We start from the raw sequence: 13,509 nt of genomic DNA on the forward strand, positions 1-13,509 counted from the left end.
GCTATTACAACTTGGTCACAGTAGTCTCGAAACAGACGGCTCGCGCTCGTTGCTCCCGCTGCTTAGCTGCATAAAGTTGTCTTGGAGTGTAGTTCCCCTCACGGGTAGTTTTCGTTCAGAGTTCATTGAAATGATTGTGGTCAAATCCATTAAAAAGGCCCTGAAACTATTGCGTTCTCGTTGGCACAACGCTAAGGCCAATTTGGGCCCTTTTCAAAAGCGACTACCAACAATCCTTTGCGGTTCTGTGGAGCTAACATCGCGTTGACGTATAGTTGTTTGTTTTGTCATTGTTATTACACGGGAAGCCGGCACCGCATACTGCAGACAACGCCTTGTTGGTTGCCCGGCTTGCCGCAGCGCGGCGCTGCTTGTCGCTGCGCGTGTCGGTTCCCCTCCCGCGGAATGGATCCGGGCTACGGAAGAAGAGGCGGCATCCTGAGGGAGGATGCGGAGGAGCGCGGAGAAGGGAGTGGCGCGTTGGCGGCGACAGCGGCTGTGGCGGCATCGCCGGGCACAGCTTGGCCGCCGGGCGCCCAGGAGCACCCAGCAGCGAGCACCGCCGGCAGCAGCTGATGATGCTGCCCCCGCGATGAGCATGTAGGAGCGCCCGCTCCGCTGTGGGGTGGTGCCATGGGCGAGACCCCGTCGAGGACCACAAGCGTGCCGCCGGGCGCCGCGGGGCCGGCATGGCGGCTGCGGCTGTCCGCGCTCATTGTGGCGCTGCTCAGCTGGCGCACGCCCGGGTGCGCGGCCAACGCGGACACCAAGCGCCTCTACCACGACCTCATCAACGGCTACAGCTCGCTCATTCGGCCCGTGGGCAACAACTCGGACCGGCTCACGGTCAAGATGGGACTCCGCCTGTCGCAGCTCATCGACGTGGTGAGCCCATCGATCGCCCCGCACCGCACGTACGCGCGCCCCGTTCGGCGGACGGGCAGCAGGCCCCCGTCTTCGTATCTGAGGTCGTAGGTGCGATACCCGGTAAGAGTAGTTCGGGGGGATAGAAAGTGCGCCTCAAATATGGAGATACCTCGGTTGCGTGAGGAGCTGCTCGGCAGCTATACAAACAGCACGTCGTGCTTAACATTGCGCCGAACTTTTTGGGGACAGAAATGGTAACACTGGCTTGGCGCTGGTATTTTTAGTGAAAGTCGTAGGTGTATTGCTACTGATGACCTGTCATACAACCATTCAATAATTTGGGTTACTTCGCTACAGAGAGGTTGCCGGCAGTGGCAGATGCAGCCATCTTTATAAGCGCGCTGACATGTTCGCGCCTTGCATGCGTGCAGACTTTGCAATAAAAAGAAAAGTTTGAATGAAACATGCTGAATGAAACGGGACAAAGAATCTGCGTCCATATCTGGCAGATGCACAGCAGCGGTTCTGTACCGCGCAGAAAAAAAAAAAAGGCTGCTGCGGAAGGTTAACCTTCAGCTTCGAAGTCTTCAGTGCAGCTGCTTCGGTGCGGACAAGGTGCGCGATAAAGAAGAAAAACAGTCAATTCAGCAAGCGGCTTTAATTATACTCACCGGATATAATGAGCGATTGCCAACATGCACGCGAATGACTGCATCTCATTTGCCTTCTCACATTTAGGTGTACGTATGCGGTTCCAGACACACGCACTTACTCGCCCGAAAGGCTCATCGGCTCAGGGGACGTAAGAATAAAGAACGCTCTGCGAGCACTCTGGCTTTTAATTTTCGTCACAGGTGATCTGAACTGCGAAGACAGATGAATCCGCGGATTTTTTCTTTTTTTTTTTTTTGGGGGGGGGGGGGGTAGAAGGAGGATGGTATAGGGGCGGTCGTCCTCAAAGCGCCTTAGCATTACCTAAGTGGGTTCGTGTCGTAGAAAAATATAAACTTACATCTTCATTGTATGCGGTGATCGCTATGCGGACAAGAAAAACAAACAAAACATAAAGTTCAGACGTGAGTGGAAAAAGTTGCCACAAAGGCCTTGTTACCATCTGCAGTTGCAGTTGTAGCAGGCAACAAGTTCAGTGGTCAATTAAAAAACATAATGCATAGTAAGAAAACGCAATGTGATCCAGCCAGAAGGATTCTCACGGAATGGAGAGAATCTGACATGTGCCTTTTGCCACAGCTGACAGAACTGGAAACGGCGTGATATAGTTGCTTCTGAAATGGACTATGCACACTTGTTCTTCAGTAAACAGGGGCTGGAACAAAGCGCTGCGTCAGGCGTAAATAGTCCTGCGCCATTTTACTGCGTCACTGAGGTGAGAGTAAACCAAGCGAGTCGGTTTACGATACCAGGTGAGCGTTATAGACTTTTTAATGGTTGCACTAGGAATGCAACACCCGGAGGTGCGCCGGTAGTCATTTCTTCTTTCCATATTGTAGTTTCGTTTGATGTGGCTGCTTTTACCGCCGGTAACATTTTAATTACATATATACTGTCTGTTTCTGATTTCAGAACCTCAAGAACCAAATAATGACGACAAATGTATGGGTAGAACAGGTAAGAAACGTTCTTATCATTAACTCTTTCCATTCTTGTTGTGGACATAAAATAGTATATAAAGTTTATTAATTAATTAATTCAATCGATCAATTAATCAATCAGATCGGAGCGGAGCGGAACAAAGCGGCGGCAGCAAGCTACACCATTCTGTTGGGCCCTTTATTGCAGGAGTGGAATGACTACAAGCTTCGCTGGGACCCTGAGGAATACGGCGGAGTAGCCAAAGTCCACGTACCAGCTGAGCAGATATGGTTGCCAGACATTGTCCTTTACAACAAGTGAGCGCTGTCGCTTTCTTTCAGAAGGAAAATATAGTTTGAGAAGGAAAAGATAACATCGTGGCATGACACTGCGATAAGGTACCAAAGTAAAGACAAATATACTGCTGAGATCATCACACTCTTTCTAGCCGGTGGTCTGAGGCAGTTTTATGCATCTCTTTGGCAGTTTATGCTAGCGAAGGAAGTACTTACAGAATACACGACATGTTTCTCTTTTCCATGTCAACGCGCTTATGCGGCCAGCGCTGACGGAAATTACGAGGTAACCATCATGACCAAAGCCATTCTCCATTCGGACGGCCTCGTCATCTGGAAGCCACCAGCCATCTACAAGAGTTCCTGCGAGATAGACGTACAGTATTTTCCATTTGACCAGCAAACCTGCTTTATGAAGTTTGGATCCTGGACCTACGACGGATACACGGTTAGTCCCTGTCAGAGCTTTAAGGATAACGAAAGTGCTGTTTCTATAAGGTATGTAGGAGCTGTGCCCACCACCACTTTACGGATGAAAGTAAAAACAGAACGTATGCCACCTGTAAGACAGAGCCATTCGATGTAAATACATAGCCTGTTCAGACAAAACCTGGCTTCTTATAGATGTGTGCCGGGACTACAGTGACTTAGCCTTACGTGAGTATAATACAGAGCAGTTCAATGGCAATCACAGCACAAAGATGGAAGAGCACTTTTTCGACGAGGTGTGTGGTAGATGCTGTTAACAGCATTCAATAACTGTGGGCATCCTTGTTTGCAGCAAAAGAAACTGAGCGAGAAGGCATGTATACCCCACATAAGGGCAGAGATAGATGGCGCCTGGGACTGACGCAGGTCGACCTGAAGCACAAGCACCAGCGCGACGACTCCAACGACATCGCGGTGGGCATCGACCTGTCCGAGTTCTACCTGAGCGTCGAGTGGGACATCATGGCGGTGCCCGCGCGGCGCAAGGAGAAGTTCTACTCTTGCTGCGAGGAGCCCTTTCCGGACATCACCTTCAACATCACGCTGCGGCGCAAAACCCTGTTCTACACCGTCAACCTGATCATCCCCTGCGTGGCCATCTCTTTCCTCTCCGTGCTGGTCTTCTACCTGCCCTCGGACTCCGGCGAGAAGGTCTCGCTCTCAATCTCCATCATGCTCTCGCTGGGCGTCTTCTTCCTGCTCCTGTCCGAGATCATCCCGCCCACCTCGCTGGCCGTGCCCCTGCTGGGCAAGTACCTGCTCTTCACCATGGTGCTCGTCTCACTCTCCGTCTTTGTAACCATCGCCGTGCTCAACGTCAACTTCCGCTCGCCGGCGACACACAAGATGGCGCCCTGGGTCAAGCACGTCTTCCTCAAGGTCCTGCCCCCAGTTCTCCTCATGAAACGGCCTCAAGACGATGATGACGATGACGATGCCAGTGCCATGGGCTTCGATGCCACGCCGTCCGCCGACAACCGAGCTCCGCCGCCGTCTCCGCCGCCGCCGCCACCGCCACCACCGCCGCTACAGGTACTTACTAGTTTCCACGGCTTCCCCTGACTGACTCTGCACCACGCGCACGGTTCTCGACGCAGCGAGCGCTCGCGTTGCTCGTCGCTGAACACGCTGATGAGGCGTGGAACCTTCCCTGACTTTTCGACGTGCGGTTAGCACTCCCAGGAAAAGGAAATCATGAGTCCGAAAGTTGTTTTTTTAACGTGCTTAATTAAACTGAGACCGTGTTTTGCAACTATTCAATTACCGATCCGTGCTATAGATGGCGGCCTTCCATTGCTGGTAGCCACCGCCTGTGATAATAAGAAATATCAGACGACGGCTTCAGTGTATATCAAAGGCAGGGCTCGCAGATAACAGAGAGACAAAAATAAAAGCGAATCGAGTGAATAATCGTCAGAAAATGCGGCCTCTGCCCATTGTTCACGTCGTCAAAATTTTGATGGTCAGCACATGACTCGTGGCCTGAAAAGTGTCACGGGATTAAAGATGTTACTTTGCATCAATATAGGTTTAGTTACCTAATGCGCAGTTATTTCATAGATTTAGCCCAGCCGCTGAAGGCGTGGCTGAAAACGAGATCTGCCTGTCCTCCGCAGGAACTGACACTGTGCGCCTACCACTCAGCCGAGCCGCCAGAGAGCGGCGGCGATGACGCCTCCCCGCGGGCGCTGCCTTCGCCGCCCGACGGCGGCGCCGACCCGGGACCCCTGCTGGACCAGGACCTGGCCAGGCCTGTCTTCAACGTGCGCTTCATCGCTCAGCACATGGAGAATGCAGACCACTTCGACCAGGTGCGCCGTCAGTGGAATGCCTACAAAAGATTGCGGGAAACATGTACCTTCCATTAATGTTAAGGGTGTTTATGTTACAGCTATCGTTTCACGATGATGCACTTAAACACGCTCTTTTGGTTCCGCACTGCTCGACGTCTAGGAGGTCGAATCACTCCTAATGAGGCAAGAGAGAGAGATAACTTTATTACAACGCAGCATCAAGCACTGGGGATATCCTGCTCCAGTCACCAAAGCGAACTGGTCTGTCAGCTGATCCGAGGCTATAGCCAGGCCCACCATGTTGAGATAGAGGGATGTGAATGAATGAATGAATGAATGAATGAATGAATGAATGAATGAATGAATGAATGAATGAATGAATGAATGAATGAGCTGCATAAAAAAGGATGCTCTAGGCCGTTTGGTAGGGAATTGGGTTGTTAAGGAAGGTATGGATGATGGGGCGATTGAATGAAAGCGATGTAGGAAAGGAGAGATTAGCAGATTGTATTAAGTATAGTATGACACGCATGACTGTTTACAAAATATCCCGGGACAGTGAATTTGCTTCTGGGATCTGATGTGTGGCTCGTATGGCATCCCCAACGCTGTAAGTTTGTAAGACGGAAATTATTATTTTTGTTTGCGCACTCAGAGCTCTGAGGCGCCACGACTGTAAATACGGATCTGCTACGTGGGCCAGAAGCGAGCAAAGTGGTACTTTGGAAGTGGTACGTTATAGTGCGACCCGTAGCACCTACTACTTTTACACTCTTTTTATGCGAAGCACAAGGGCGTCCGCAGAATTTTTTGCAGGGGGGGGCCCCGTTGGTGCCCCGGGGGGGGGGGGGGGTATGTTCGTAGCAAAAAGGCGCTATTTGCGGAGTAAATTTATTTATTTATATATAAATAAAAATTAAACAAAATGCACACATGAAAGAAAAATTACAAACAGCAAATTAAAGCGCGGCTAGGAGAGGTACATTGGAGTTTATCAACGAAGAAACAACTAAAATTAATAAAAAATGCAAAAAGATGCTATATCACTTCGTGGAGAAGAGTGCTCAGTCTTCCTGCATACGGGTTCTCGACTCACCCGGATTGATGACCAGCACACAGCACAATATGTTCGCAAACACGTAACTACAGTCGCTCAGTCAGTCTTCCTTGAACAGCAACTGTAGGCGCCTCGGATTTTTCTGGGCGAATTGCGTAATTACACGTGTGATAAATTCACTTCTGTGCTTCATTACACGCTCTCGGTGCACACTCATCATACACATTGATTGCAAAAACTGTTGAACGCGTACGTTGAAAACAAAAGATGACTATATATACAACGAAAACTTATTTACAAGATAAATGCACGCTCGCAGCTTCATACACCTCGCTCCATCTTGCTTGCGCATCCGCACAGTCGAGCAACCCCACACACACTGCTCGCCGCTCGTCGTTTTCTCGTCCGCTGTCTTGGTTGTTCTCAGCTTCGCTGACAACCGGCCACTAAAAACCATGGAGGTAAAAAAACTTCCTCCATGCTAAAAACACCCAAGCACAAACACAGAGGCGCGCACACGTGCGAGGGCTTACTTGCCGCAGTATCCCCGAATGCGCACTTTGGGGGTGAAAGGAACGCCGCGCAACTTCCGAGGGGAAGGGACACTCGCCACTCCGGTCGGAAAATTTGTTTTTGTGTTTTTATGGGGTTCAGAGCCCCAAAACGACTCAGGATATGAGGGATGGAGTAGTACAGAGTTCCGGGTAATGTCGACCACCTGGGTCTCTTTACCATGCACTGACACGCACAGTACATGGGCGCTGTTGTGATTTGAGGCCCAGCCAGAGGTGACAGGCGAGCCAGGCAGGCGCCATCGGGCTGCGTTGACCAAAGGCGCTGGTTTTCACAGAAGACGCAAAGAACGCTTGTGTGGGGGCGCCTCGGGAGACTGCGTCGCCGTGAACAAAAGCAGCTAATCCCCTTTGCCGGAGATTCTGAAAGCGGCGCTTCTACCGAACTGCGCTACACGTGGATCGGAGGAGACAGCGAGCGGCGGCGGCGCCAACTCATCGCCCGCTTGCCCTTGAGCAGCCCGACAAAGCGGGGGTGGACACGGCTGATTTGTCCTTCCCTCCTTAAGAATTCATCGGTGACCGGCGTAACGACATAGGCGAAAACAAGATGCCCCGTGCACTGTCTGCCTCCGTGTCGCTATCTCTCTAGAGATCAAAGAAACAGACACCCATCTCAAGGCGGCTCGAAACACATGCTCGCCGGTGCCGCTGTATGTCTGGAACAGGTCGCCCTTCAGTAGAGCTAACGATGGCGTGGTTTGAAAACGGCGGAACGACGCACGCCCGGACGCGGCATTTCGCAGATGTGACCATGCGGGGCTGCTTTTACCCTTTTGACTGAGCGCACCACCGCCCCTGGTGTGCGGCCATCACTCACGGTTCGAGTGAGTGATTTTCCAGGGGGGTGCAACCGCCCCCCCCCTTGCCCCCCCCCCCCCCCTCCGGACGCCCATGGCGAAGCATATTGCTAGAGCTACCACTCACGCCGTCGCCGTGGGACCCCCACGTGACACCGTGACGTCACACCACGTGACATCGGATGAGAGAGCCGGCCTCCACCTCGCGCCGTCGCCGTGGGACCCCTAGCCGTCACGCCACGTGACATCGGATGAGAGAGCCGGCCTCCACCTCGCGCCGTCGCCGTGGGACCCCTAGCCGTCACACCCGCGCATTTCGAACGCGCGTTCACACTAGGTGTAGGTGAAACGCTCGCTCCACCGGGCAGGCAGACGCGGCTTCCGTGGCAATCCAGGCGCTCACCCAACACGCGTCTCGGGGTTAGTCGGCGTTCCGCTGTAGCCATGCCGTTCTCTTCCCCCACAACGAAGGCTTCTAGTGGTTGTACTAAAATGACCAAGTATTCAACCAAGGAAAGCCATGTTATTACCAAGCCTAGCCACTAATATGCTTCGCATTCCCCAGGCTTAGCCAAGCTGAGCCTCAGCATTTTTTTTTATCTTAGAGCTAACACAATTTAGCTGTGTTTGAGTCTTCAAAAAATGCGTAGATGAAATCGCCTCTGTAGCATGTTTCTGCTCCGCGACAGCAGCGCGGCACGTCATCCGAATACATTACCGATCGTCATATACAACGGCAGAGTTAGCAATTGATGAAGGTCTTAAGCACAGGCTGGAGCAACTAGCGATTCGCAACGTTTATTTATTTTGCAGTGCTCGTGGTACGCTTAGTTTACAGACTGTAAGCATTCCGAGAGCCTCAAGTAAACCGAGCTGCGTCGACACATTTTTTTTGGGCGCAGATTCCAGCACTAAGCTACAACTCCATTTGATTTCAAAACAGTCATCACAAAGTGATTTTCATTGTAAACGTCACAAATATAAACCTAGTGGAGGGAAAATTTTTAAGTGCAATTCTCTCTGCAATAATTGCGCCTTTTGACCGCAGCTAGCGGTGGCCTGGTGAAACTGGTGAATCGAAAGGCTATTAACGAGTTAGCATTAAGAGGGAAGGTAGAGGAATTCAGAATGTCGCTGCAAAACAGATTTTCCGCTTTAACTGAAGAAGAAGACCGTAGTGTTGAAACAATGAATGATAATCTTACAGCTATCGTTACAGAGTGCGCCGCAGAAGTAGGTGGTAGGATGGTTCGACAGGATACCAACAAGCTATCTCAGGAGACTAAAGATCTCATTAAGAAACGTCAAAACATGAGGACGTCTAACTCCACAGACAGGATAGAACTAGCAGAGCTATCTAAGTTAATAAATAAGCGCAAGGTAGCCGACATAAGAAATTTTAACATGGAGAAAATCGAGCATGCTCTAAGGAATGGAGGTAGCCTAAAATCAGTGAGGAGAAAACTGGGCATAGGTAGAAACCAGATGTATGCGCTAAAAGACAAACAGGGCAATGTCTTCAGCAATATGGATAAGATAGTTCAATTAGCCGAAGAGTTCTACACAAATCTATACAGCAGCGAATGTAATCATCAAGTTACTGAGGGAGGCAGTCGAGCACAGCAATGGGACATCCCGCCAGTAACGAAGGAGGAAGTAAAGAAAGCCTTAGGAGCAATGCAAACAGGTAAAGCAGCTGGTGGGGATCAGGTAACAGCAGATTTGCTGAAGGACGGAGGAGAGATTGTGCTACAAAAACTAGCCACCCTGTATACGCAATGCCTTGTGACCTCGAGAGTACCAGAAGCTTGGAAGAACGCTAACATGATCTTAATTCATAAGAAAGGAGACGTCAAGGACTTGAAGAATTACAGACCGATCAGCTTATTGTCCGTTGCCTACAAGGTATTTACTAAGGTAATCGCTAATAGAATCAGGACAACCTTGGACTTTAGTCAACCAAATGAGCAGGCAGGCTTTCGTAAAGGATACTCGACAATAGACCACATTCACACTATCAATCAGGTGATAGAGAAATGCGCAGAATATAACCAACCCCTATATATAGCCTTCATTGATTACGAGAAAGCATTCGACTCAGTGGAAACCTCAGCTGACATGCAGGCATTGCGGAATCAGGGTGTGGAAGAGTGCTATGTGAAAATATTGGAAGATATAACGATTGCACAGCTACTATAGTTCTCCATAAAGTCATCAATAAAATTCAAATACGGAAAGGTGTCAGGCAGGGAGACACGATCTCGCCAATGCTCTTCACTGCCTGCTTACAGGAGGGACTGGAATGGGAAGAGTTGGGGAGAGTTGGGGAGTTGGGGGGGGGGGGGCTGCCGAAATTGTTTCCGGGACCCCTTCGTCTTTTATCCAGGATCTCAAAAATATTCTTTTTAATGGGTTTTAGCATTTCTTTTAACTTCTCATACCTGTGTTTCCATTACCACAATACAGTGTGATTAAGGGATGCAAATAGTGATGTTTCATGCTTTTAAATTTGCTACTGAATTATGTCATCTGTGCACTTATATTGTTTTTTTTCTTTCCCCCCTGCACTAATGCCCGCAAGGGCGCTGTAGGTATTGTAAATAAATAAATAAATAAATAAGAGTTAATGGAGAATACCTGAGTAATTTGCGATTCGCTGATGACATTGCCTTGCTAAGCCACTCAGGACAAGAACTGCAAAGCATGATCAATCAGCTAGACAGGCAGAGTAGAACGGTGGGGCTAAGAATTAACATGCAGAAAACCAATGTAATGTTCAATAGCCTTGCAAGGGAACAACAGTTCGCAGTTGGTAGCGAGGTGCTAGAAGTAGTAAGAGAATATGTCTACTTAGGGCAGGTAGTGACCGCAGATCCGGATCATGAGAGGGAAATAACTAGAAGAATAAGAATGGGGTGGAGCGCGTATGGCAGGTTCTCTCAGGTCATGAATGGTAGCTTACCAATATCCATGAAGAGAAAAGTATATAACAGCTGTATCCTACCGGTACTCACCTATGGGGCAGAAACGTGGAGGCTAACAAAGAGGGTAAGAACAACGCAGCGAGCTATGGAAAGGAAAATGATAGGTGTAACGTTAAGAGATCGGAAGAGGGCGGAGTGGGTGAGGGAACAAACGCGGGTTAATGACATCCTAGTTGAAATCAAGAGGAAGAAGTGGGCTTGGGCAGGGCATGTAATGCGAAGGCAAGATAACCGCTGGTCCTTAAGGGTAACGGAATGGTTTCCAAGAGAAAGCAAACGTAGCAGGGGACGGCAGAAAGTTAGGTGGGCGGATGAGATTAAGAAGTTTGCGGGGATACAGTGGCGGCAACTAGCAAAGGACAGGGTTAATTGGAGAGACATGGGAGAGGCCTTTGCCCTGCAGTGGGTGTGGTCAGGCTGATGATGATGAGCGGTGGCCTAGCGGTTGAGCATCCGTATCGCATGCTGGAGGTGCGAGGTTCGATTCCCAGTGCCACCGGGTACCAACCGGTGATACAATGGGTACAAACTTCCTCTGGCCTGCTGCTCGGCTTAATCAGGGTGAAAGGCTTGGGAAATGGGTCTTTGACGCCACCTTGAGCAAATGAAAATACCTTGCACCATGGCTCTCTTTGGCCGCAGATGACGTTGCATCATAAAAATTCACTATCATCTTCGTCATCATCATCATCACTTGTGCCTTTTGCTGCCGGACAAAACGTCAACGTACCCATAAAGAGCCGCAGAATCATTATTTACGAAGAACATAAATTAGGTGAAGTTGTCATCTGTGTTCCTTTAAGCGTCCAACGTCAAGGTTCAAATTCTATGTTCGAGGTATTCGTAAGCAGTACGTGCTGGACGCACTGAAACAGCTGACACACATCTGACTATCGCTGACGCCATGCACGTCCGGTATTGTGCGCAGGTCATAGAAGACTGGCGCTACGTGGCCATGGTCCTGGACCGGCTCTTCCTGCTACTCTTCACGTTCACGTGCGTCGTGGGCTCAGCCTGCATCATCCTCGAGGCGCCTTCGCTGTTCGACGACAAGCTCCCCATCGACATCCTCATGTCCAAGGTGGCCCCGCGGCTGCGGCGCATCCACGACTGAGCCTGTCGACATCGGTTAGCCGAGGACGCCCCCACCACTCGTCCTCCTCCTTCCCGCAACACGTGTTCTTGTCCCGACATCGTCGTCGCCTCCTCGCAGCCACACTGCGAGATGGACACCGCAGCCCAATCCTCAACGTGTTGAATCAAAACACAAGTGTGACAGCGAGTGAGAAAGTGCGCAGCTGTGACAGAGAGACTTACTGTTTGTAGTGAGCAGTTTCAAAATGGGCGCACAGTTATTGTGGCCGAAAGGGTTAACAAAAAAGGAGAAGTTGGAGGCGTGGCGCACCAGTCTAGATATTTTGTACGCTCGCCCGCTTCATAACGCGAGCCCTAGACGAACAAAATGATATTTTGCCGGGGAAGCTTCCTCCGTCTTTCTCAGTGTTTCTTCGGTGTTTTTAACGCGCACGTTTAAAGCAAAATAACGAGAAGGTACACAAAATGGTAACAACGCGGTCTTCGAACAGCACCAGTTTCCGCCTCGCGTCGTCTCGGTTTTTCGCTTGCAGCCTTCTTGTCTCCTACATCGAGCCATGAATGTTGTTTCCTTCCAGTCCTGATTTCCCTACGTATCCTCATTACACTTAGTTTATGAGTGCGCGAGTTGGCGGGTTGACATCTGCGTTTCGTTGTCTTGTCTTTTAGTTGCGTCGGCCTGTCGTCCTGTAGGTGCGAGTCTAGGGTGCGACACCACTGTGTACTGTTGCCCGATGGGTGTCCCGTTCGCCATGCGCTCAAGACAAGCACGATGCATTTCCGCGTCTTCAGCCTGACAAAAAAAAAAAAAAAAAGAAAAAACCTTCGTTGTTCGGGTGCAAGTTGTAAGTGCTCGTAGCAAGCTTGGTGTGTACTTGTTGACCACCCCCACCGTTTGATCCAGGTTTGCTTTCTCTTTGTTGCTGTTCTTGTCGATGGAGTCGCGCCTTTTTCTCACGGAGGGACGTCGCCTGCGGGAGTACGCTGGACTCGCGCGGAACACCGACGCCAAGTTTTTCAGACAGCCCTATTTTGGCTGGTGGAGAGAGTTCGAGGCCACTGCATGCATGGCTGCTCTCTTCCTCTGCACGTTTTTGAGAGAAGACAAGCATGGCGGCCTTCAGCATCTGGATCCTTGTGCACACGCACCGCACGGAGCAACCGGCATGGCTGGCTTGATTTTTAGGCTACGCTTCTTCTATAGATCATGCATCGCTGAATGTACTTGTAGAAATTGGTCACATTTTAGGATAAAAGTAATGAAATACCACTCATAACTTATGACGTTCTCAGCCTGCGTATAGATGTCTCCGGGGTACAGCGGACAAGAGGAACTACGGATAAAAGATTTGTTCTGGACAGACCAGTTATGACTGCAGTGCTACAAGGTTACAGCTTCAGTGATTTCAGCCGCTTGTGACGCGCGACTTCTGCGGGCTCGCGTATTCCGCAGGCGAAGCCCCATTGTGGAACGTTCAGCCTGTGCTTAGCCGAGTGGACTGTTATATAGTAGCACGTCGGAGCGAGTTTTAACTCCGGCGTAATACGTGTCGGCGATTGCGGGCTTGTGGCAAGAACGCAAGCCAGAAATAGTTGTCATCGGGGACTATTTCTGTAGCGTTGTTTCCAAATAAAGTGCATTGCCGTGCAGTGGGCGTTTATGTAAATGCAGCTAGTGATGCATCCGCGTAGTGTGTTTGGTTTTTCACATCGCTAGAAGGGAATAATGCCGGCCATGGACCGGAACGGCGTGGCGGTAAATGACTATTCTCATCCGGCTTGAAGAAAGCAAGAAAGAGACCAAATTCTGTTGGTGTGTTATCATATACATGGTTGCAAAGGCGTTTTACAAAGCCAGAAAACAAAGTAAAGACGCTTGTTTACTACAGAAGAGAGTAGGCACATGGATTAAGGGGCTAAGATACCAGACAGAATACACATGCGTAGAAATAAATCAGTAGAA

General features: G+C 50.0%; 1 protein-coding gene across 1 annotated transcript; it reads left to right on the forward strand.

Annotated features, from left to right (window-relative positions):
• The first annotated feature begins 404 nt into the window (after positions 1 to 404).
• LOC149364769 (acetylcholine receptor subunit alpha-like 1) lies at positions 405 to 12,519 on the forward strand. Its single transcript, XM_089574708.1, has 7 exons — positions 405 to 885; positions 2,452 to 2,496; positions 2,668 to 2,777; positions 3,024 to 3,204; positions 3,612 to 4,277; positions 4,862 to 5,056; positions 11,380 to 12,519. The coding sequence occupies exons 1-7, from the start codon at positions 634 to 636 to the stop codon at positions 11,563 to 11,565; spliced, it is 1,635 nt and encodes a 544-aa protein (XP_089430834.1). The 5' UTR covers positions 405 to 633; the 3' UTR covers positions 11,566 to 12,519.
• Positions 12,520 to 13,509: the final 990 nt, after the last annotated feature.

The sequence above is a fragment of the Amblyomma mixtum genome, chromosome 2, assembly GCF_055824585.1.
Source record: "Amblyomma mixtum isolate Tamu chromosome 2, ASM5582458v1, whole genome shotgun sequence".
NCBI classification, from domain to species: Eukaryota; Metazoa; Arthropoda; class Arachnida; order Ixodida; family Ixodidae; genus Amblyomma; species Amblyomma mixtum.